Raw genomic sequence first — 23,767 nt, 5'->3', positions numbered from 1 at the left:
GGAGCTCAACTGAATTATACCACCACTGAGAAAGAGCTTTTAGCAGTAGTTTTTGCACTTGATAAGTTCCACTCCTATCTCCTAGGGTCAAAGGTCATTGTGTACTTTGATCACACCGCTTTGCGGTACCTTCTTACAAAGAAAGAGACCAAACCTAGGTTAATTAGGTGCATCTTGCTTTTACAGGAGTTTGATTATGAGATTTGGGATAGGAAAGGGATGGAAAATCACGTAGCTGATCATTTGTCCCACATTCTAGTTGAGGGGTCTACCGACCCTTATCCAGTTCATGATTCCTTTCCTGATGAATAACTATTTGTCGTGTCTTCCCAGATCCCATGGTTTGCTATGATTGCTAACTAACTAGCCATGGGAGCCATTCCTCATGATTGGACGCGGTGAGAGAAAGACAAGTTCTTCTCCCAAGTGCACCATTACATATGGGAAGACCCGGATCTTTTCAAAATCGGCCCAGACTTGATCATCCGACGATGTGTTCCTGAGAGTGAGTACCCCCACATACTTGAATTTTGTCATACCTTAGAGTGCGGTGGTCATTTTAGTTCGAAGAAAATGGCGGCCAAAGTGCTTCAAAGAGGATTCTTTTGGCCAACACTTTTTTGGGATGCGCAGGAATTTTGAAGAGCATGCTTACGATGTCAATAGACCGGTAACATCTCCCAGCGTGACATGATGCCTTTGAGCCCCATTCTAATGGTTGAACTATTTGATGTGTGGGGAATTGACTTTATGGGTCCATTCCCTCCAATGCTAGTTACAAATTTACCTTTAAAATTGAAATATTTATTTTAATTATGTTAAAAAAAATTGATTTATTGAGCAATGAAATTGCATTTGACATTTAATTTATCAAATGCCCCAAAACAAGAATAAATGTTCTTGTTAGAGAACAACTACAATAAGCCTGACCAAAATAGTATTTTATTACATGCCATTTAGATATCATTAAATACAATTGCATGATCACCAATACAATTTGTTTACATTCTCTTGAGAGAAAAAAATGGCCTATTTAGATTGGGTTCTAGTAGTATAAGTATGGTGGCAGTAGGATATCTACTACTCCCAAAAATCATTTACCAAAGGTGAATAAGAATTAAAAGAGTTCCTCATCTCATTTATAATCATAATCATATAATGGGGCTTGGGGCATCTATGAACAGCTAAAGGTTTCACAATAATTTATATCCTAATAGTTTATACAAGGACATTATTTTTGTTAAAGAATATGTGGTATGAGAACTATGATAAATAAGTTCTCTGATATTTAGCCTATTTTAAGTTGCCTTCACATTTTAAGTAGATGTCATTCATAGATATAACATTCTAATTTATAAGAAGAACTAGAAAGTGTTTTAGTTAATAATTAATTAGGATTAATTGGGATATCAATATAGATTGATATCATTAGCTCCACTAACAAATTATAATGAACCTAATAGATGATACATAGGAGGTATGTAAGGTAATTAAAAACAGCAGGGAGGCAAAATGCATGAGATATGAAAAAGACAATTTAAAGTGTTCATTAAACCTTGATCAGGGATTAGTTTGAGCTTTTGAGGCCATACCATACATTGTCTTCTCCTTCTCCATGTATTGTCTTCTACTTTTCCATGTAAGCACAATGTAGTGGCAACTAAGTAAACCAAAAACTTAAAGGTCAACCATTTTTATTGTTATAAAAAAAACTACATTACTTTATCAAATCTATAGATTGTTGACTTTTCATTCTCTTTTTGTGTTCTTGTCATTGTTGGCAAGTCACACGCAGCGCAAACCTGTCAAGGGCAATTCAACCATATGCAGGTCACATGGGTTGCAAATTTGCTTTGGTCAGATCGGTCACGTACAAGTCACATAGGGTGCCAACCTACCAAGGATAAGCCAACCATGTGCAGGCCACGTAGGTTGTAGATTTGCTCTAGGCAAGTTGGCTATGCACCAGTCACATAGGGTGCGGACCTGTTAAAGGTAGATCGAACATGTGCAAGTCATATGGGTTGCAGACTTGCTTTAGGTAAGTCGGCCATGCACAGTTGATCACACGAGGCACAAACCTACCAAGCACATGCATTATGACTTGCTCTAGGCAAGTCATCCATGCATAGGTCACATAGAAGCAAACCTACCAAGGGTAGGTCAGCCAACAAGGGATGCAAACTTGCTTTGGGCAAATTGATTATGTGCAGGTCACATGACACATAGACTTGCCAAAGTTAGGTTGGCCACATGCAGGTCACATAAGATGCAAACTTGCACTAAGCAAGTTGGTTATGTGTGAATCAAGATAAGGAAAAACCACCCACTAACCATGCCTAAGAGAATTGTAACCATGTACAAAAAATCACCAAATATGAGCAGTTTAGCAACTCATAGATGACCACCTACTTCAAGGGTGAGAAGCCCATGTTCATATGACTAGTGTATGTCTCCATAGAAAGGTGACAAGTGGAAACCATCAGGGTATAACAACTGGAGGAACTTCCCTCTTAAAGGAGGTACAAACACAATTAAACTCAAAACTCTCTCTTTCCCTTTGATACTTTTCCTTTTCAATTATATAAAATAATTCACTAACTTAAGCATTAAAGAGATCTCCCATAGTCCACCAAGACCTCCAAAGAGCCTTCTATTATCTTGTAGATGTTAAAAGTGACTCCTAAGAATCCACCAAATTATTCAAATCAACCATCTCATCAACCTTTGGAATGGCAATTCACTATTCAACATCAACAATGATCAAAATTGGTTATATTATAGGTTTTGCACGTCAATATTTTTATTGTAATTCCCATTGCATTTTCTTGCTTTGTTTTCTTACAATTGGATCAACTAATACTATAGGGTCATGTGACAAAGCCAAAGAACCCAATTCTTAGACCTATAAATCGGTTGCTCGATATCTGAACAAAAAATAGTTAATTGTTTCACATTTCAGTCTTACTATTTTGGGTTACATTAGTTGCTTCTCTCATCGAGAGAGGGAGAAAAATGATATTTCAACTTTTGAGGATATGATGTTGAATCAAAGTGCATATTATTTTGACCTTACTTTTGTAATTCATACAAGTGATACTTAGATTTTATCATGAATTCGATTTTTTTAAAATATACCAAATGAATATAATCCATATAAATTAAAAGATGCTGATAAAGAAAAAATGTTTGATAATACTTTTATCTTGGAAAGCACACTGATGTGGTTGAGTTTTACACCAGTGTTATGTTTTACTTGGAAATTGATGGTGTTGGCTCACGTACCAAGCTTTCCATTTAATTTCAGATGCTATATATATATATATCATATGCTAGAACTCTGCATCTTGCTTGAGGCTTGGCACACAGGATGGGATAAAGGTATACATCTACTAATAAATTAAGTTAGCCAGCACTTTAATAAATCAAGTTAGGAAATTTGTTCTCAAAGTTAAATTTACAAGTGAATTGGATATTATTCAATTATTGAGTTGAGCACCCCAATTGTCTGGTTGGCTAAATTAACTGATTTAATTGATTTAGGTCGACCTATAATGACATAATTAAATTATTATTATTATTATTTTTTTAATTAAATTCGAACAAATCCAAATATAAAATTTAAAATGAATGCTCCAAATTCTAATTAAAGCGCAGCTCACTTCCTCCCATTCTCAATCTCCTTGACACCTAAAAAATATCATCATTCAAGGAATGTGCTCACCAGCTTTGTAAAAATTACCTTTATTAATTTCATGGAAGCACAAATGTTTAGAGAATAAGGGAAACAGGATTCACATAAAAATTGCAGCTAGAAGTTATTACATGGGGCCGATAAAAAGGTAATCATAAATAGGACCATTTTTTGAGTAGGTCAAGAGCTATTTTCTTAATTTATCTTATGAATGAAAAATATAAAATTACTTTTTCCATAAAATTAAATGAAATGTCATATTCAGAAAAGTCATTAGGTCAATCTATCCAAAAAATTTCCTTCACCTTTTTCCCTTGCCACGGTTAAAAACCAAATTAATGGTTGCAGCCTTAAAGGTGATACCAAAACGTACATCAATAATCTTTAATCTGTAATTTTTAAATATTTTAAAACAAGCTTTCATACTTAAGAGCATTACATAGAAATTATAATAAGAATTATTTTCCTTTCTATTTCCTTTTCCTATGCTTGCCTCGAACAAAACAATAAAATTGGTAAGTGCAGCAGCAGTATAATTTTGACAGTCAGCCAGCTCCCGGATTCAATAAACTTTAAACAAGTTGTAAGCAAGCAAATTTTATTTTGGACTTTCTATTTTTGGCACAAAGATCTATTTATTTATTTATTGCTTAGCACACAAAGATCTATTTAATAACTTGAAGATACAAACACTCGGCAGACTTCTGCATCTGTACAGCTCCTCTCACGTTAAAAGCCATTACCTCAGTATGAAGAAATCTACTCCCACTTTCTCTACATAAAATTTACAAACATTGATGAGCCTGCAAATCCAGCAACTAAAACCATTATAACAGGATCAACCAAATATACACAATGCCAGCAATCTGCTGGTCATTATTTTAATCACATAATTTCAATTTTATAATGAAATCTGGGCTTCTGATTAACCACAAAAGCTTTTTCTGCTTTTCAGATGCATTTCAAGTGCTCCAGATTGGCATGTTCTATAAGCTTAAATAAGTATTTTTGCATGAAAGAGCCTCTATCAATCCTAAAATAGTTGCATGCAATCTTTGCAGCTGTTTGTTATCACTTTTAAACAAAACTTTTCTTCCCCCCCACCCCCCAAAAAAAAAATCAATTTTCGGCTATTTTGAAAACCAAATTTTATGATTTTCACTTGTTTTGAAAACCTATTGTCACAATACTCTAATATTATAATCAACTTTTAGAGATTAAATCATTCATTTCATACATAATTCCTAATTAAAATTAAAATAAAATGTGCAATAAAATATTCATAGCATTTCTCAAACTTTTTTAAAAAAATTTACTATTTTTCAATTGTCATGTACAATAAGATGACGAATTTTGAAATACAATAAAGTAAAATGGCTATAATAACTTGTATTTTTATTATACTTCCAATTTTTATTCTTTTTGCAATTTTATTACTTTAATCATTATTTATTTTTTTTTTTATTCAAAAACAAAAATGAACATTTCTTCAATCAACTTTAAAACTTGTTCTAGTATCAAAAATATGAATTGTGGCCATCTTCATTTTTAAATTTTTGTTTCTAAATTTTATTTATTATTTCCAATATTTTTTTGACAGCGACACCAAAACCACCCCTGGCCATATATGAATGCAAGTTCAATACTTCTTGTTTGATGCTGTTATCTTTTTAATCCCCAGCCTCTTGTGATACCATGTTTCCTTTAATGAGATGGAGAAACTAAAAAAAGACTGCTGTATATGAAGTTAAATGGGCCCAAAGAGCACAAAAGAGTGGTTCATACAGGGAGATAAGAACACAAAATGCTTTCATGCCATTGTCAAAGAAAGGAGAAGAAAAAATAGAATAACTTTACTTAGAACAGAAGATGGCAGGGGATTTAACAACCCAAAAGAAATAATGCAGGCAGAGTGTTTTTTTGAAAGACATTTCACATCATCCCCTTGTCTCAGACTTCATAGATTACTGGAATCCTCGATGACTACTCATAATGCTGGTCAAAAAGGCTTGCTCACCAGGGAGTTTACTGAGGAAGAGATGAAAAAATGCAACCTTTCAGATGGGAGGATCTAAAGCGCCAGGTCCAGATGGCATTCCAGGTAGTTTCTTACAAAACTTTCTAGCATATCTTAGGAGAGGACTTAATTAAAGAATGCATGCATTTCTTCCATAAGGGTTACTAGCTGAAGAAGTGGCATAAGGCTAATATAACCCTAACTCCTAAGACTTTGATTCGTCCATCTTTCAAAGACTGGAGACCTATTAGTGGTATAAGGCTGATTTCTAATAATGTATTCCTCGCTCGAGAACACATCAATTTCATTAAAAAGAAACAGAAGGAAATGATAGACGATTCTATCAAAGTAGACATCAGTAGAGCATATGATTCAGTTGAATGGCCTTGTATCCTCAGCATTTAAAGATGAATGGAGTTTCCAGACAGTTGAATTCAATGGATAAATCAGTGCATTTCTTCAGCTAGCTATTTTGTCCTTACAAACGGCCATAGCACTGAGGAATTTAAAAGTTTCAAGTTGTCTTAGACAAGGAGATCCACTATCTCCATACCTATTCATATCTGTATGGAGGCCCTTTTTAGCATCCTTGATAAGGTTGTTGATCTTAGAAGGACTCAAGGAATTAAAATAACAAGAGATTCTCCTATCATTTCTCATCTCTTCTTTGTAGATGATTGCTTCACCTTTTGTAAAGTGGGCTTTGATCATTTTCATCAAATTAAAAACATTCTCAACATCCTCCAAACTACTCTGGGTCTTAGAATTAAAAAATGGCAAATCAACATGCCATTTAGGCTGAATACCACTTGGACCTTGAGAAATATCATGGCAAGAAAAATTGGGATCCACAATATTTGTAGTTTTGAAAAATACTTGGCTACATGCACCAACTTTAGGAAAAATATATATATATTGTTGCCTTCCAAAATTTATATGCTAAGATGAGAAGGAAAACAGATACCTGGTAGGGTAACCTTCTTTCTCTAACTGGGAGAAGTGTTCTCATTAGAGGAGTTGGATCTAGCCTCCCTATTTATAATATGAGTGTTTGAAACTTCCTATATCCATATACAATTCATTGAATAATCAAATAAGTGATTTCTCATGGGGTAAAAAGAACAGTGGGGACAGAAAAACCTGTTTGGAAAAATGCGATTCCTTGTGTTGTAATTCATTCTTGGGAGGCTTGGGTTTTAGAGACCTTAAGTTACTTAATAAACTTGCTTTTTCAAACAAATTTGGACAATACTTGAGAGACTGAACTCCCTTTGGGCTAGAACTTGTAAGGCAATCTATTACCCAAATACTCCGATTTGGAAAGCTAAATGCCCTAAATCAGCCTCTTAGGGTTGGAAAAATATTTTCGAAGGCATTAGTATCATGGAGAAGGCTTGTATTAGAACTGTGGGAGATGGAAACTTTTCACCTTGGGAAGGCCCATGGATCCCAGAAGTTCCTTCTTCAGATCTTCAGAAACCACTCCCTAATTATCACATCAAGGTTAAGGACCTTTGGAACCAGCAGCAAGCTGGGATAGAAGAAAGCTAATACAGTTCTTCCCTAGTCAGATTTGTCACCTTCTTGAGAAAATCCCAGTCCCTCTATCCTCAACTGAGAACAAATGAATCTGGACTCCCGCCTAGGCATCTTCACGGTTAAATCACCATAGCACTATGTTCTATAGAAGGAAAAACCAAATAAGTGGCATTTCAGCACTGAAGCATCACATTTAGCAAAAATAAGTGGCTGCGCAAAATTTGGAAAATTAAATGTGGACCAAAGATGAAAACTTTTTTTATGGAAAAGGCTGATGGATCTTCTCCCCAAAAAAATGAATCAAAGGAAGCATCACAAACTTCAACTGGGTATTGATTCTTGTTGTGCCTTCTGTGTATCTGAGGATCAGCATATTAATCATTTGTTTCCCCATTGTCCAAAACTCCAAACTATCTGGTTTGCATTTCTGATTCAGAAAAGCTGAACGGCTTCTCAGATTGGTGAAATTTTCTGGCAACATTGAAACCTTAAGTGGAATTCTATGGAAAAATTAAACCTGCTAGAGATAATTGCAACCATTTCTTGGACAATATGGAAATGGAAGCACAAAATTATCTTTATTAGTAAGGATTGGAAGCCCATTCCCATTATTAATGAAGCTAAAATATTATTATCTCTAGATTATTTTCAGGAAGAAGGCACACAAGAACAAGACTACAACAACAACAGCAAGCCTTAAGTCATATTAGGTGAGCTTGGCTACATGAATCCTTTTCCGCCAATTCACCCGATCCAAAGCATTTCCCTCTACTAGATTAATGGCAATTAAATCCTTCCTCACTACCTCATTTCAAGTTATTTTAGGCCTACCACTACTTCTTTTCATGCCAAAAATAACAACTCGCCACTCCTCATATATCGCTACTAGGTTTGCATTTCAAATATCAAAACCATCTAAGCTGCCCCTACCTTATCTTATCTTTGACAGGTGCTATGCCTAGATTATTGCATATCTACTTGTTCTTAATTTATCTTTCAATGTTATACTACTCATCCACCTTAAAATTCGCATTTCGGAAACTTTTACTTTTTGTACATGTTTCTTAGTCAAAAGAAGAGCTTAGGTGCAATGGTAAAATTGTCATTGTGTGACTTGGAGGCCACAGATTCAAGGCATGAAAACAACCTCTTGCAAAAATGCAAGATAAGGCTGCATACTATAGACCCATCGTGGTCCATCCCTTTCTCGAACGCCACATATGCAGGAGCTTTATGCACCAGGCTACCCCTTTTTTTACATGTTTCTTAGTTGCCCAACATTCTAAACCATAAAGCATAATTGGCCTTATAGTCGTCTTATAGCACTTTCCTCTTAATTTTAAGTGCATTCTACGATCATATAACATGCCTGACGCACTCCTCCATTTTACCCAACCTACTTTAATTCTATGTATTACATCCTCTTCAATTTTCCCTTCTGCTTGTATAGTAGATCTAAGATATCGAAATCTATAGATGTTACTAATTTCTTGATTATCAATTTTAATCTTCTCTCCACTACTCCTTACATTACTGAAATTATAATTCATGTATTATGTCTTATTCCTACTTATCCTGAAGACTGCAATGCTAAATCAGTTCATCTTGCCCCTACATAAATTCTGATGTAACCTCCATCGATGCTATTATTTGTAGTGATGCAGCGCTTGATCATGTAACCCTGCCATAGCATTTTGTTTGTTAAAGGTTCAAAGTTTCTTGCTTCCTCACCTTACCAAGCTGAGGCCAGGGCAGCTAGAGAAGCATTATGTGAGACCAAGTCTAACAAACAGAGTTCAATCCTCGCCCTCTCAGATATGAAAAGGGTGATGGATGATATTAACAGAGGTTTTTGCCCTAACTGGGATTAACTTACCCACCTTTGAAGACATCTGGTCCATTAGAAATAATTAAAGGCTTCGTATTTTTGAGCATATCAAAAGGGATTGTAATGATTTTGCACATTATGTTGTTAAAATGTGCCCTTGCAGAACCCAACTATTTGACTAGATACCTCCTTTTCGAAACCTTAGGGGAGGTCCTTGGGATTTTAGAAGCCTTAAGGAGGTTTGAGTCTTTCCACTAAACCTCAAGGGAAGTCCGTGTCTTTTACTCTAAACTTTGGCCTTCTAAACAATACAATAGCGCAAGAAAGAGATGCTTATATGCGTCAAATGCTCAAAAAAATATAAAGAAAATAAATAACAAAAGAAAGAAAGAATACTCCCCAAAAGAATCAAGGACTCACGGCCAGTTGTAGGACAACTACCCTTTAATAAACATAATAAGGATGTAAGCTCCAACACCACCCTATTACTAAGAGTCCAAAGTCCCAAGAGATCTCATCCCAATTGAATAGGAGGAATCAAGTTCATTGTGCAAAGAGGACAGCTTGTACAAACAAGGAAAAGAAGTGCGAAGTGATAAATTACTGACCCAAATATCACCCACTAAAATACCATCTCAAAACCAAACATGGAACCCACAATCTAACTCCCAATTCACCTTCTTCTCCACCATCCCAATCCATAAGAAATCTCTCATGCCTCAATATTTTCTAGTGACCCCCACTAGAATTCCAAAGATGGACAAGAAATACTGAAATAGAGAGGAATACAAGACAGACAAGCCGGAATGAGGGTGATATGCCGACGCCACCCCCCCTCCCCTGGAGAGAATAAGACACCCTTCCACCCATCTAACCACTTAACAACTTCTCCACTACAGAATTCCAAAACCCAACTGACCTAGGATTGCCACACAAAGGCACTCAAAAATACGTAAGAGGCAGTTGTAGAATACCACAACCAACTAAGAGGACAACTCCAAAGATCTAACCCATTCACATTACTACATGCTAAACCACTTTTCCAAAATTTAGTTTCAGACAAGAAATCCTCTTCAGTTGCAAAACAATAATCACATTTATCAAATACTCCTTAATCCTCTAAGAAAATACCATCATCGGCAGACTGAAGACGAGACACCACAACCCCCCCCCCCCCAACTCCCTCACCCACATCCCTTTCCAAAACCTCTACAACAGACCTATTAACCAATCTACTCGAGAGTTAAGAAATCTACTACAAGAACAAACAAAAAAGTAGAAAGCGCATCTCTTTTTTTTTTATATAGGTAAAAAAGGATATATTAAATAGGCATCAAGGGGATGCCAAACCATAGTACAAGAAATCAAGCACCCTATTGGGTGTCACAAAAATAAAAAATTACATTAAACTCATTTGCTACAAGCCCGCTATGCCAACTAGTAACTGCAGTAAACCACTGCTCTTTGCTGAACTGAAGCGTCGAGATTGAATTGTTGAAAACCCTTATGTTCCTCTCTTTCCATGCACACCAGAAAATTGCAAGAGGAATGAAAGACAAAGCCTTCCTCTTTTCCTCTCTTGCCCGAATCCCTCTCCAGGCACAGAGCTCCCCTCCAACAGATATAGCGGTAACCCACTTTTGTCCGATAAGAGTCAAAGCCACATTCCAAAGATTTCTAGTCCAGAGGCAATGGAGAAGGGTATGGTCTACTAATTCAGCCTCAACCATGCAAAGGGCGCATCTGTTGGCAATGGAGAACCCCCTTCTCTGCAAGTTGTCCAAGGTCAAGATCTTACCGTGAGCTGCTTCCCAGGTAAAAAGAAACAACCTTATTTGGGACAGATGTCTTCCATAATTGAGACCAAGGGGAGTGAATGTTGATTGATTCCGAATAAAAAGCTTTTCATAAAAATATCTGATAGTGAAGACCCCCTTCTAGTCCAAGGAGGCAGGATCTTGTAAAAATGACTGTAGAAATCAGTGAGCTAGTCAAGTTCCCAATCTTCCACACTTCTAAAAAAAGGATATTCCAGAAAAACCCCCGTAATGGTGCTTGAAGGTGCTGACTAAAATGCAAGCATCTTTATCACAAGCTATGTTGTAGATGGCTGGAAATGAGATGCTGAAAGCCTCCAGATAGATCCACAAATCATGCCAAAAATAAACGTTGTTTCCATCCCCCACCTGAAATCTAATAAAGGAGAAAAAGTCATTCCAACCTTTCCTAATGTGTTTCCAACCCCCTGCACCATATGGCCCTCTGCCAGCCCGAGAGGTCCACCCATTTTGCTCAAGCACATATTTCATTGCAACAATTTTTCGCCAAAAGTTATCCCTCTCAGGCATGAATCTCCAAAACCATTTACCAAGAAGCTTTAAAACATGATTTAGTCTAATTAATTATAATGATTGGGAAAAGGAAAAAAAAAATCCTAACCATCCTCAAAGCTTTAAAACGCAATTTAGTGGCATTATACAAACACCCCTTCATCCAAGCCCTCCATCCCCTTGCTCATAAAGATTTTAAGAAGAAAATTCCAACTAACATGGTCATAAGCTTTTTCAAAATCTATTATAAACACAGTCCCCTTCCCTATCCTCCTATAGACATCCCAAATAACCACATTTGCCAATAAATAGCATCTACAATATGCCAATTCCCCACAAAAGCACTTCGAGGCTCAGAAATAGTATCTCCTATCAAAAAACTCAACTTATCCACTCAAAATCTAGTAATGAGCTTATACACACTAGTAACTAAACTTATGCACCAAAAATCTGCAACCCTAATATATCTATTTTCTTAGGCACCAAAGTGATGAAAGCAGAATTGATATTCTAGCCCAAAATCCCATTAAAATAAAAATCATTGAAAATCTCCATTAAATCCTCTTGAACCACTTCTCACCAGTCCTCGAAGGAAGCCATGCTAAACCCATCCGGACCCAGAGCCTTACCCCTCTCCAATCTAAACAAATCTGTCTTGACCTCATTTTCCTCATTCATCCAATTAACCTGCTCTCTAGACTCCACTCCAACCCCTCACAAATTGGCCTACAAAAATCCTCCTCAATAAATAAAACAAGCAAAAAAACATGTAATCTCCTCATTTATCAAACAAGAATCACAAGAACCCCACTCCCTCTCAAATTCAATTCCCTAATCATGGAAAAATTTTGAATTACAATCACCTTCACAATCCAATTACTAATCTCACTCCTCCCAGTACTATTTGTTGTTCCAGTTATATGATAAAGAATCAAAAGAAAAAATCTGATAGACCAACCTTTTGGACATGACACAAGTTTTATTTTGTAACATCGATGGTCTTCTCTTAGATTTTTAACCTGAGAACTTATATCAACAAGAAAAAGATAATCAACTAATTATTCAATCTGGAATTAGGGTTGTCATCATAAAAGGAAAACAAACAAATTAAAATGGCAAGTGTTTCCATAGATGGTATAAAAGAGCGGGCATTTAATCAAAAATATAGACAAGGAGTTAATAATCCATAAAAGTTATCCCGGATAACTTAAATGGGCCCAAATCCACTGCTCATAACAGCAATTTGGATAATTCTATTATTCTTCTTTCATCTTCCTCTCTGAATCAAAAACGTCTTTCTTATTGGTCCTTCCCCCACTTTTAGGGTAGATTGTTTCCTATGAATCATGTTCCCTCCAACCTCTAAGCAATCATTTCTATGGGTGAACCATTAGAACAGACTGTAGAGATCATGTAGAACCACTGTATGGATCTCATTCAAGTATTTTTCTCACACCTAACTTGTTGCAAAGGATCTGTTTTTGATATTTTGATCACTTGTTTTTCCTTAATCACCATCCATCTAACATAGCACATTGAAACTAAAAAGTGCAGAATCATAATAAAAATGCAATCCAAAAACCTCGTAGATATCAAAAGTGGGCTTCAGGAGCAAAATGAAACAATTTTAAGGATCATGCCATGCCTATCTACCTTGGAATAGGATAGTCTTAATTGCTTCTCTTCTGTGTTCATCATCTGGAGTTTTTAGAGGGAGTTCCTTTGATTGATTTGGTAAAATATTGGAAATGTTTACTTCATTTATTCTGTTTTTTTTTTTTTTTCCATTTCTATGGGAGGATTTCTCATCCTCTTTCTTCCACTTCTCCTTGTTAATAAAGTTCTTCTATCCCAATTTTTAGTCTTTCTAATTTGACAGCAACATGAAGCGACCTCAACTTTTCCTCACTTCCTATCTAATAGGACTCCTAACAACAAAAGCTCTTATAGCTAATCACACCATTAAAACAAATGAGAAAAGACCTTTTTCATAAATAAACAGATTAGTAAAATCCACTCACCCCAGATGCTGGTTTTATCAGAGGCAGGCTTTATCCTTCCTCATCTTCAGAGTGGGATTTGTTATTGGAGGCTAGTTCTAGCTCCACTGGATGAGGAGATGCACCTGCGCTCAGAAAGACGAAAAATATTTTAAGCAACAAAATAACCCCTTGCTTTCATCACAATTAAGTTGATTAATTTATCATCTAAAGGATAAAAGACTTGCACAACCCTAAAAATTTCCATCTACACAGCAAGATAGCGGTTATATGTACCTTAAAGTAAAATTTCAATTGATCTAAAAATGTAAAGAAAACAAGGATGTCATCAGAGACAGAGAGTCACAGGAATCAAATACTACCTAAAACAAAAATATTGTATTTGCATTATATATGGCCCATCTGTGGGTGGGCATCCCCACCATGAGGAGATGTACAGACACATAGAGAGAGAGAGAGAGAGAGAGAATATTGCAGGACTGTTAACTAGTTCTGAACAGCATATAATTCACTGTTATATAGTGCTCAACTGTTTTCACAATTACAAGTTAGACCATGGTTGCCCAATCCAACAGACAATATACTAAGCCCCCATGGTTTAATAAATTGCCAAAATTAGCAGTTTCTATGCATTCCTAATACAGCTTCCAATGTGTTCACAAGAGTGCTGATAAAAAATTTCATCTCACATGTACAAAGAACCAACAACTAATCAACTGCATATTTTAAAGGACAATGTGGAGAGAGAAATCTGAACCCTCAAACTTATAACTTCGGGAAATATATAACAGAGATTCTGATTACCATATTCCAAACAGACAATGAATTATTTTATGAAAATGGCAAGAATTCCATGTCAATTAGAATTATCTAAAATTACTGTATCCATAATGGATATGGGGTAGCACAATTCATTTTGAATGCAATAACTTATTTATGAGTCAGGCTACGATTTGGAAAAAATATAAATTTAGAATTTAAAGGTGGAAAAAAGGGCTTAGTGTTTGTGGATGAAAGAATTTCAAAAAAATAAAAAATAACAAATAGAAAATATTTAGTGTTGAGCTGTAAGCAGTAAATTGAATAATATTAAAGAAAATTCACTGGGGGTTTGGAGCATTTAGGTTCAATGTTTGTTGAATGAGAGAATAATGATTGCAAAGTAGGGAAAAATTGTTTTTACGCTTGAAAATTAAGTCTAGCAATGCTTAATGATTTCCCTACTCCTTAGACATCACATATGGGATTGGGATTGCATCAAATTCGTACATAGCATTTGGTAGCCCGGACAAGAACCAAGAATTGAAATGTCAATTCTGATTCTCAGCACTTGGTAGCAGCTCAGGTTCACACATTATTCCACTTCTTTTTATTCCATTGCTTCCCCAGAATCCAATTGCAATTCAAGCCAAAATTATTATTTTAAAAAAAAAAAAAATTTAACCCAACCTACCAGTCTTTCCATTTCCAGCCACATACACACATTGTACATATGTATATGTATCTTCAGGCAGATCAACACACAAATTACACATTGCTAGCCATTCCACTTTTGATTATGTATCAAACCAAACACAAGGGGAATTTGACATGCTGTCTCCAAGCCCAGTATATTTGCATTACATTCCTGTTTCTAGGGCTCAAACCAAATTGTACATTAGGAAGATTCTATTTAGAAACTTGTCAAAAAAAATTTATCTATACTAAAAGCCCCACATAAAGGTCTAATAATTCAATCGAGCACAACATATTACCAACAAGACATGGGAGAAATTGAAGCCTATGAACATAAAATATTTTTTTTTAGATGAAACTAATGAAATCATAGAAGTAACTAATAAGAAACTTGTTAAAATAAAGAAAAAAAAAGAATATTAACCTTTTTAGGAAAAAGGACAGAGTTAATATGAACAAAAACTTGCTCATTGATCTGAAAGTGCAAAGTATTAGTCCATCTACATGAAACATTGTTTATGGGACGCCTTCTATTCTTTCCCTCCACACCCACCAAAGCATAGTCAAAGGAGCTGGTTTTATAATTCTATTCCTTTGTCTATCTGTTCATATTCCCCTCCAAGGCCATAAGCCATCCTTAATAGGACCTTACCACACCTGCTACCACCCGACAAATCCCCATCATAACCACATCTCTTTCCTTATATTTCAGGTCTAGTGGCAACTGATACGAACATGAATATCAGTCTCAGCCTGCTCTTTACATAAAAGGCTCTGATTAAGCACTGCAATACCCCAATTTTCTGCAGGCTGTCAACATTCAGAATCTTTTTTGTGCACATGTGGAAAAAGCAACTTTGATAAAAGCATCTGTCTTCCAAATAGTTTTCCACAGAAAAGCACATCATCCACCCTCATTATCACCTCCATTAGTGATCCAATAAAAGGATTAAACCACAAAACATCCTCTCTTTGAGCTCTTCCAACTCATGCCATCCTCTCTAACTTGCAAAATGCATCAGTTGATTTGCATAAAAGTTGTCAAGGAACTTGCAAAAACTTTCCCAACTCCAAATCTTGAGCATTCCTCAAAACACAAAGTGCACATACCTTACAGCTGACACATGACAAGAAGAGCCAACCAAGCATCTGTGTCATTGTCTGGGGAACAGCTCAGGAATCCTGCCAGAAGTGGACAGAATCACCACTTTCAACCTCAAAACAGACTGTTAAAGAACCAATGTTTTAAAAGACAAAGGCAGGTGAGGCGTTTTACCCTCCGGGAAGCGAGGCATTGAGGCATGAGCATTTTGGGACTGTATTTTTAAAAATAATTAATAAATAAATAATTTTATATATAGTATAAAAATGAAAAAAATTTTAGAATAATGAAGAAAATAATAAAAACATAATTCTTAAGTATCATATAGGTCAATCTTAGCTAACAAACTCAAACAATGCATGTTAAAAATAAGCCATAACTTTACAAAAAGAAGAGAAAAAGTCAAATTAAAGCATCACAATGTCTCATCATCCAAGATTCTAATTTCTAAGAATCTAAATCTAAATCAACAAAGTTCAAAGGGAACTATCAAGATCTTCATCAAAGTCCTCATCTTCATCAAAATCATCTATAGTAGGAGTTCTTCCACTTATAAATTCCCCCTCTCCCACTTCAACATCATCATCTTCCTCAATTGTGACCAATGTTGGCCTCTTGCCTTTATCTTGAGTGCCTAGATATTCAATAAAGCTATAGGTAAGGAGTTAGGAGAAATGGAGAATTATAAATTAGTAGATTAAAAAATTATGTATGTACTCAAGTTCTCACAATAATCACTAATCTTCCTTTTGCTAGGAAGATTAGAATGCAAGCTACCAGAAGCTTGTGTTGCTTGAACATCATCTCCTTCAAAAGCTACCACGGGCAAAGCTCTAATAGCATCAACATCTAGGAGATTTTCATCATCAAACCAAGAAGTATCTTTTGGGAGGATAGGTTCTTTCTTCTTTGTGATCCATTCATCATCTAAAGCTACTTCCGGCACCAATATTGGATCATAATTTTGTCTTCTTCTTAGAGCTCTCTCCCTCAGTTTGGTGTTGTACTTCATGTAAACTAGAGCATTCAATCTTTTGTGCTCTAATCTATTCTTCTTTTTTCATATGAATCTACAATTGAGTTTAGGTCATTTAAATTTTTAGATATTAGAAGATATTTTCATATTTGAGTGAAACGATAATAACATGGCATTTGTAAGAACTAAGAACCTGCTCAAATGTCCTCCAATTCCTCTCCGATCAACTAGCACTACATGTCAGGCTAAGAACACGAATAACAAACTTTGTCAATTCTGGGGTCTTTGTCCCAAAACACTTCCACCAATCAGCTACGAAAGAAAAAAAAAAAACATGTTTAAGTTCCAAGTTATAAGAAGAAACAAGGATGGAGTACTACTAATTAACTAATTTTTATTGAAATATTATCTTTACCTGGGCTTCTCAACATTCTGGAGTCAACAGCCACTTGAGTCCCAAAATCCCCTCGTGCATTATCAAACAAGTCCACTTGGATGTCTGCAGCTAGCCTCGCCTCATATCTCAAAATTTTATCCATGCATTCAAATAGTCCTTTCTTCACTTCTTCACAATCAGAGAAGTTCTCCTTATAAAGCAATTGAGGATTTACATAATATCCTACAGCATGAAAAGGGTGATGAAGTTGTGAAGTCCATCTATCATCTATTTTTCTCCAAATGGGTCCATGCTTCTTGGCATTTCTAGAAAAATTTACAGCAATTTTTTCCTTCGCCGAATCCATTATCTCATAAAGAAACCCCATGGCTGATCTTTCCTCAGAATCAACTTCCCTTAGAACACACGTAAGAGGGACAACACTCTTGATAACATAAGCCACGTGAGGCAAAAAAATGTTTGTCAAATAAAACTATTGAGCGAGTCCTCATACCTTCTTGCATTTTTCCATATGTAGAAGTGCACCACATCTCCGAAGAGAACACAGATTGAAGGCCTCACTTTTGTTTGTAAATGCTCTGAAGTGTCAAAAATGCAGTAGCAAAGCGCGTCACTGCAGGGCGGATAAGTTCTTTGTTGTTGGTGAAATGCTTCCTCATCATTGCAAGTACATAGGAATGATTACAAATAAATTTCACAACTTGCTTAACCTTTAGGATTGTGCTTGCATGGATCTTCAATTTTGCAATATCCTCCAACATGAGATCCAAACAATGTGCAGCACATGGAGTCCAATAGAGTTTCTCCCTCTTTTCCATAAGCTTTTTTCCACCATTTATCATGTTCTTTTCATTATCAGTTATCACCTGCACAACATTCTCCTCACCAACTTCCTCAACCACCTCATCCATATACTTAAACATCAAATCACCAATTTTTATAGAATCAGAAGCATCAATGGATTTTAAAAACCATGTACCAGCAGGACTATTCACAAGGAAATTGATCAAGACCCTTGAACACTCATCAATCCATCCATCAACCATGATAGAACATCCATATTCCTTCCAAGATTTTTTGTGGTCTTTCAACAAGCCATCGATGTCTTTCACTTCATCTTTAAGGATCCACGTCCTCATCTCTTGCCTAGATGGAGGCTTGAAACCTGGTCCGTAATTAGCAATACCATCCACCATAACACGCCAACGTATACCATCCATCAAATTAAATGGTAGAACATTGTTGAACACACAATGGCCAACTTTCCTACACACTTCATTTCTTTCTTCCTTCTTCAATTTTGAGTTTAAAGTGGATTATTTGGTTTGTGAAAATGAAAACTTATCCATTGGACCTCTAGCCCTAGGATTAAGGCCAGTTCCACTATATTCTACTGCTCAATATCTCCAACTAATAGAGACATAGCACTCTGAGTCCCTCCTCCTGGACCCATCCCAATCTCTTCAAGAAGTTCATTTCTTTTACTCTTCTCTTTTTGGAATTTTTCAAGAGCAATCTTGCACTCAACTCTCATGTTTTGAGGATCTTTTGGGCAAGGTTTCATTCCTTTCGTTGTACCTGTCAAATGATGTTTAAATCTTGTGACAGTCTCACTGCAAGTTTGATCACAAAATTTGCATCTAAAATGTTTTTCTCCATCAACTTCTTTTACGTATTTCCAAACAAAATCTTCTTTCTTCCCCTTTAGACATGTTTTTCTTTATTGAATAGGAACAATCAGCAGCTACAGCAAGAACTTAAAACTGAAAATTGAAATCTGAAACAAAGACCTCAGACTGAGATGAAATCTCGAAGCATAGAGGTTGTAGAGGGTCGCTACAAAGAGAAGGGAGGCTCGAAAAAGTCGTTGGAAGCAAATCAAAGCTTGGAAGGGACCCTCGACTGGTCGAACAGAGACGAGAAGCTTGGAGGAATCATCGGAAGCAATCGTGGAGTCGTCGGAGATGGACGAGAAGCTTGGATGAATCGTTGGAGGCAATCGTCAAGTCATCGGAGAGGGAGAAGAAGCTTCGTTGAGAGAGGAGAAGATGCTTCGTCAAGAGAGGAATCGAAGCTGGAGGAATCATTAAGAGAGGAGAAGAAGCTTCATTAAGAGAGGAGGAAGAAGCTTCATCGAGAGAGGAATCGTCGCTAGACGAATTGTCGAGAGAGGAGAAGACATCGCTGGAGGAATCGTTGAGAGAGGAGAAGAAGCTTCGTCAAGAGAAGAAGCTTCGTCGACAGAAGAAGCTTCGTCGAGAGAAGGAGGAAAGGAGTTTTAGACTTCAAATTCAGAGTTCTGGGTACTTTTTTTTTTCATTTATGTTTTAAATCAGGCCAGCTCGAAATGCGTATGCCTTCCAATTTGAGGCGCAAAAGGCCAGTTTTTCTCCCTGAGGCATACGCCTTTTAGGATTTTCGCCTTTCCACTTACGCCTTAGGCCATTTTAAGTCCAAAAAGCCTCAACAAACACCTTTTAAAACACTGTAAAGAACAAATCCCAATTTTTTCTTCTGCATCTCCACACCCCTCCACATGGCCATGGGAGAAGTCTCTCTCCATGAGTCAATAATAATTATAGTAGACAATAGATAGTTGAGAGTAGGCCCCAAATCAAATTTAGATCCTATATTTTCCTTTGTTTTGGATTAATCTCTCAACTTGCTTTTCCTTCAGCTTCCTATAGTCCATATCAATGATCTTTTAAGTTTGCACAACTTTTAATAAAGTACCTTCATGACATGCCATTTGTCCTTCTCAACATCCTAATAAGAGCCAGGGATCATCCTACGCATTTCTTTGAAGTTTGAACCAATCAAAATCCATGCAAATATTACCATGGTACCTATTCACAATGGATAGCCAATATAATATAAGTAAAAGCTAAGAGGAGGAGGAGGAGGATTGCTTGTCGTAACAATGATGAATATACGTCGATTTCTTTTATAGGTATAATACTAGACAGTAAACATAAAAAATGGTAGCAATTATGGCCTAACACCAATGAGGAGCTGACAAAGACCTACAATCCAAAATACACAAAAGTACACACAACTAGTTGAATTTGAACTCAAATTTCACATTATACAATAAGTAATTTTATCCCACTTAAGAACTAATATATTGATCATCAAACGTTCACTTTTGACACATTCATAAGGTAGACCAAGCAATGTGCTCTACATTTGATGTGATATGCTCAAATTAAGTCCTTTTACCATGTGTTATTTTCCAAAAGTATGACAAACATCATGATGATAATTGATGACATAAAGAGTTGCAATTCATCAAATTGACCTATCTAACAGCCCTAACATTTAGTAATTATCAAAAGCAATGTATTTCTATCATCTCATGCTGTTTTTACCCCGAATGTATATGCATTTAAAAGTTTTTTTCAAAAGAACTATTTTGGGTTTTCCTTCAAATGAACATGATTTCCATGTTGCAGGCATCAAAATGTATGTAATAAGATTTTTTTTAAAGAAAATTTGGCAAATATCAGCGCTCCAAATATTCAATGCAAGTAAAATTTTCTTCAAATCAAAACCACTTCGAAAAAAAAATATATCACTTCCTTTCCTTTTCCTCCGTTTTCTCAGCAATCAAACGCATAATTTAAACAACAAAAACAGCAACAGCCACAAGAGGAAGAAAATACCGCACCTTCGTCGAAATAAGACGAAGAAGGCCAACCTCTGACAGTGGTGAGAGACTTGGCCCTCTCTTTAGTCAAGGTGTTATCCAATTTTGAGATGAGATCGGCGAGGGCTTGGGAGGATGGCGTCGGGGGAGGAGGCACCCAGTAGGAAGCGCCGGGGACAAAGGGAAGCCAATCGGGGGCGGATCTCCTTGCGACGACCCGGTGAACGGCGTCCTCCAGCTGCCGCAGCGCTACGAAAGAGTCGGCATTGGCGTGATCAGAGCAACGGCGGAGGTTGAAGAGAAGGGAGGAGGGAGGGGGTGGGGAGTTGGAGGTGAGGATAGAGCAGTGGGAGAGTCGGGTTAGGGTTCGAGACACAGACAGTGATCGCGCCATCGTGGAACCGTGAACTGGCCGACGGGACACTCGGACGAGAAGAAACGAGCAGCGCGTGGGAGAAAAAGAGAAATTGAGGCATGCTGCTTGTCCGGTTGTCCCGGACTGGAATTTTAAAATTATATTTCCCTTTCTTATTTTGGTTCATTGGATTAATATGGTTAAAATCCCAAGACATGAACTTCGTTTTTTATTATTTTTATTTTTATTTTTTTGATTATATAAAAACTCCAGTCGCCAACGAACCTTTGAACCACCTGGTGCGGCACCAAACTTATGGATCAGCGTTCACCGCCCCCAAAATTAAATAAGATTATTACTTATATAACTTGTTTCATATTCGAGGTGTGCATATGATTCAATTATCCAAACCAAAATGTTTGATTGGATTATTCAAACTAAAATTCTGGAAAATCAAATCAAATTGAAGGTTTTAGTTCTTTATTTTTGTGAATTCAAATTGATATAAGTTTATTTACTAATAGATAATTTAACTAATTGACATAATTTGAATTCATTTGCTAATTAGATAATCCGATTAATCGACGATTCAATTCAATTATCTAATCCAAATCAATTCCTACAATATCTTAATTTTTTAGTGGATAAATTTTTTACTTGAGTTTTGATTTAATATGTGCAATCATACTTTTTTTTTTATAATCAGTCGCCCAAAAGTACTTGTACACATAATTTTGTAACTTTAGAATATATTATTTATTGTTATATAAAAATATATACTGTAAATAAATAATATATATGCTATTTTTTGTAAATAAATACAGATATTCATTGATTCGAGTAACTATCTATTTATGAACACTAAAAATTTAAATTGAATTGAAAATCATAAAAAAGATGAATTAAATTGAACTAAAAAAATTAATTAACCAAATGTTCAGTTCAGTGTAAGTCAAATTTCAAACCGGTTTGATTCAAATATTTTTTTATTAAATCAAACATTGACATAAACATGTTGTGTATATTCTTAGAAATCTTAAATGTAAACCAATAAAAATATTTATCATTATGCAAACTGTTGCAGGGTAAAATTAGTAGGATTGCTCCTCCAACTTCCGCGGACCTAAAAGGGGAAGAGAAGAAATGCTTGGAGGACCCGGGGTGTAATCCAGGGGATCACTCGGATGCCTAAGTAAGAGAAATGTTTTTACAGAGGCTGAATGCAACAGTAGAATGAGTTGAATGACTTATCTTGGCCTCTTCTCCAGATCCCTTCTTATAAGAGCTCGAATTGACCCTTGGTTGGTTCGTCGTTATTATGCGGGGGCGTGAATTGCTCCCCAGTCATAAAATGATTGCGCCCATCACTAGGCTATTTAAGCCGCTGGTGTGGATCTCTCCTCCTCTTTATTGAGTTGGAGCTTATTACTCGTCAGAATGTCTGACCCGGAGAAGGCGCAAGACTGGTGTTGACCTGCTCTCATTGACTGGATTATTTTGGGCGTATCAGTTGTCCCCCCCTCAGTTTCAAATTTCTGGATGGAATTTTGAACAATCGCTTTGTCTGCATTTTTCCCCCTAAAAGGCTTAATGCTCCCTCTTCTTCTTTTTCTTCTTCTTTTTATTCTTCTTCTTCTTTTGGGTTCGAAGCTGATTTTCCAAGCTGCTATGTGGGGGACTTTTGCCTAGCTGATTTTCCAAGCTGGTGTTCCGAGTTGCTCCATGGAGCATTTTCCCGAACTGTCACGAGTTGGGCAAAATTTGCCGAGCTGATGTTCCGAGCTGATATTCCGAGCTGCCCTTTGGAGCATTTTCCCGAGCTGCTGTCTCGAGCTACTTCGAGGAGGACTTTTTGCCGAGCTGTTCAGAGATGGGCAGAATTAGTCGAGTTACTCCGTGGAGGATTTTTGTCGAGCTGTCCAAACTAATATTCTGAGCTAATATTCTGAGCTGCCCCTTGGGGCATTTTCCCGAACTGTTGTCTCGAGCTACTGCGTGGAGGAATTTTTACCGAGCTGTTCAGAGATGGGCAGAATTTACCAAGCTGCTCAGTGGAGGATTTTTGTCGAGATGTCCAAGCTGCCCCTTGGGGCATTTTCTCAAGCTGCTGTCTCAAGCTACTCCGTGGAGGACTTTTTACTGAGCTGTTCAGAGATGGGTAGAATTTGTCAAGCTGCTTCGTGGAGGACTTTTGCCGAGCTGTCCAGACTGATATTCCGAGCTGATTTTACTGAGCAGCTTCATGGAGCAATTTCACAGAGCGGGACTTACCGGGCAAGTTTGCCCAACGGTTCTTGCCGAACTAATGGGGTGAGTTTTGTCGAACTGATCTTACCAAGTTGCTTCATGGAGCGATTTCTCAGAGCGGGACTTGTTGAGCAAAATTACTAAGCAGTTTTTATCGAACTAATTCATGGAGCAATTTTTT

General features: G+C 36.6%; 1 protein-coding gene across 2 annotated transcripts; it reads right to left on the bottom strand.

The window, feature by feature from the left end:
- Positions 1-4,309: 4,309 nt before the first annotated feature.
- LOC131157470 (uncharacterized) lies at positions 4,310-21,508 on the bottom strand. Of its 2 annotated transcripts, none has more exons than XM_058111656.1 (3): positions 21,006-21,508; positions 13,430-13,533; positions 4,310-4,497 (listed from the first exon to the last, which is right to left on the bottom strand). In XM_058111656.1, exons 1-2 carry the CDS (start codon positions 21,376-21,378, stop codon positions 13,460-13,462), a joined length of 447 nt encoding a protein of 148 aa, XP_057967639.1. In that variant the 5' UTR covers positions 21,379-21,508; the 3' UTR covers positions 4,310-4,497; positions 13,430-13,459. The 2 variants fall into 2 exon arrangements, with proteins under 2 accessions (XP_057967639.1, XP_057967640.1); XM_058111657.1 differs by having other exon boundaries at positions 4,310-4,468; positions 21,006-21,505.
- Positions 21,509-23,767: the final 2,259 nt, after the last annotated feature.

This window comes from Malania oleifera, chromosome 6, assembly GCF_029873635.1.
Source record: "Malania oleifera isolate guangnan ecotype guangnan chromosome 6, ASM2987363v1, whole genome shotgun sequence".
Taxonomy (NCBI): Eukaryota; Viridiplantae; Streptophyta; class Magnoliopsida; order Santalales; family Ximeniaceae; genus Malania; species Malania oleifera.
The sequence above is the reverse complement of the archived record's forward strand: the minus strand, read 5'-3'. Positions and strand labels throughout refer to the sequence as shown.

Coding starts and splice junctions, on each gene's coding strand:
- LOC131157470 (XM_058111656.1), bottom strand. CDS start 21,378: ATGGCGCGATCACTGTCTGTGTCTCGAACCCTAACCCGACTCTCCCAC. Junction 13,534..21,005: donor TTCGTCTTATTTCGACGAAG/GTGCGGTATTTT, acceptor TTCTGAGCGCAG/GTGCATCTCCTCATCCAGTG.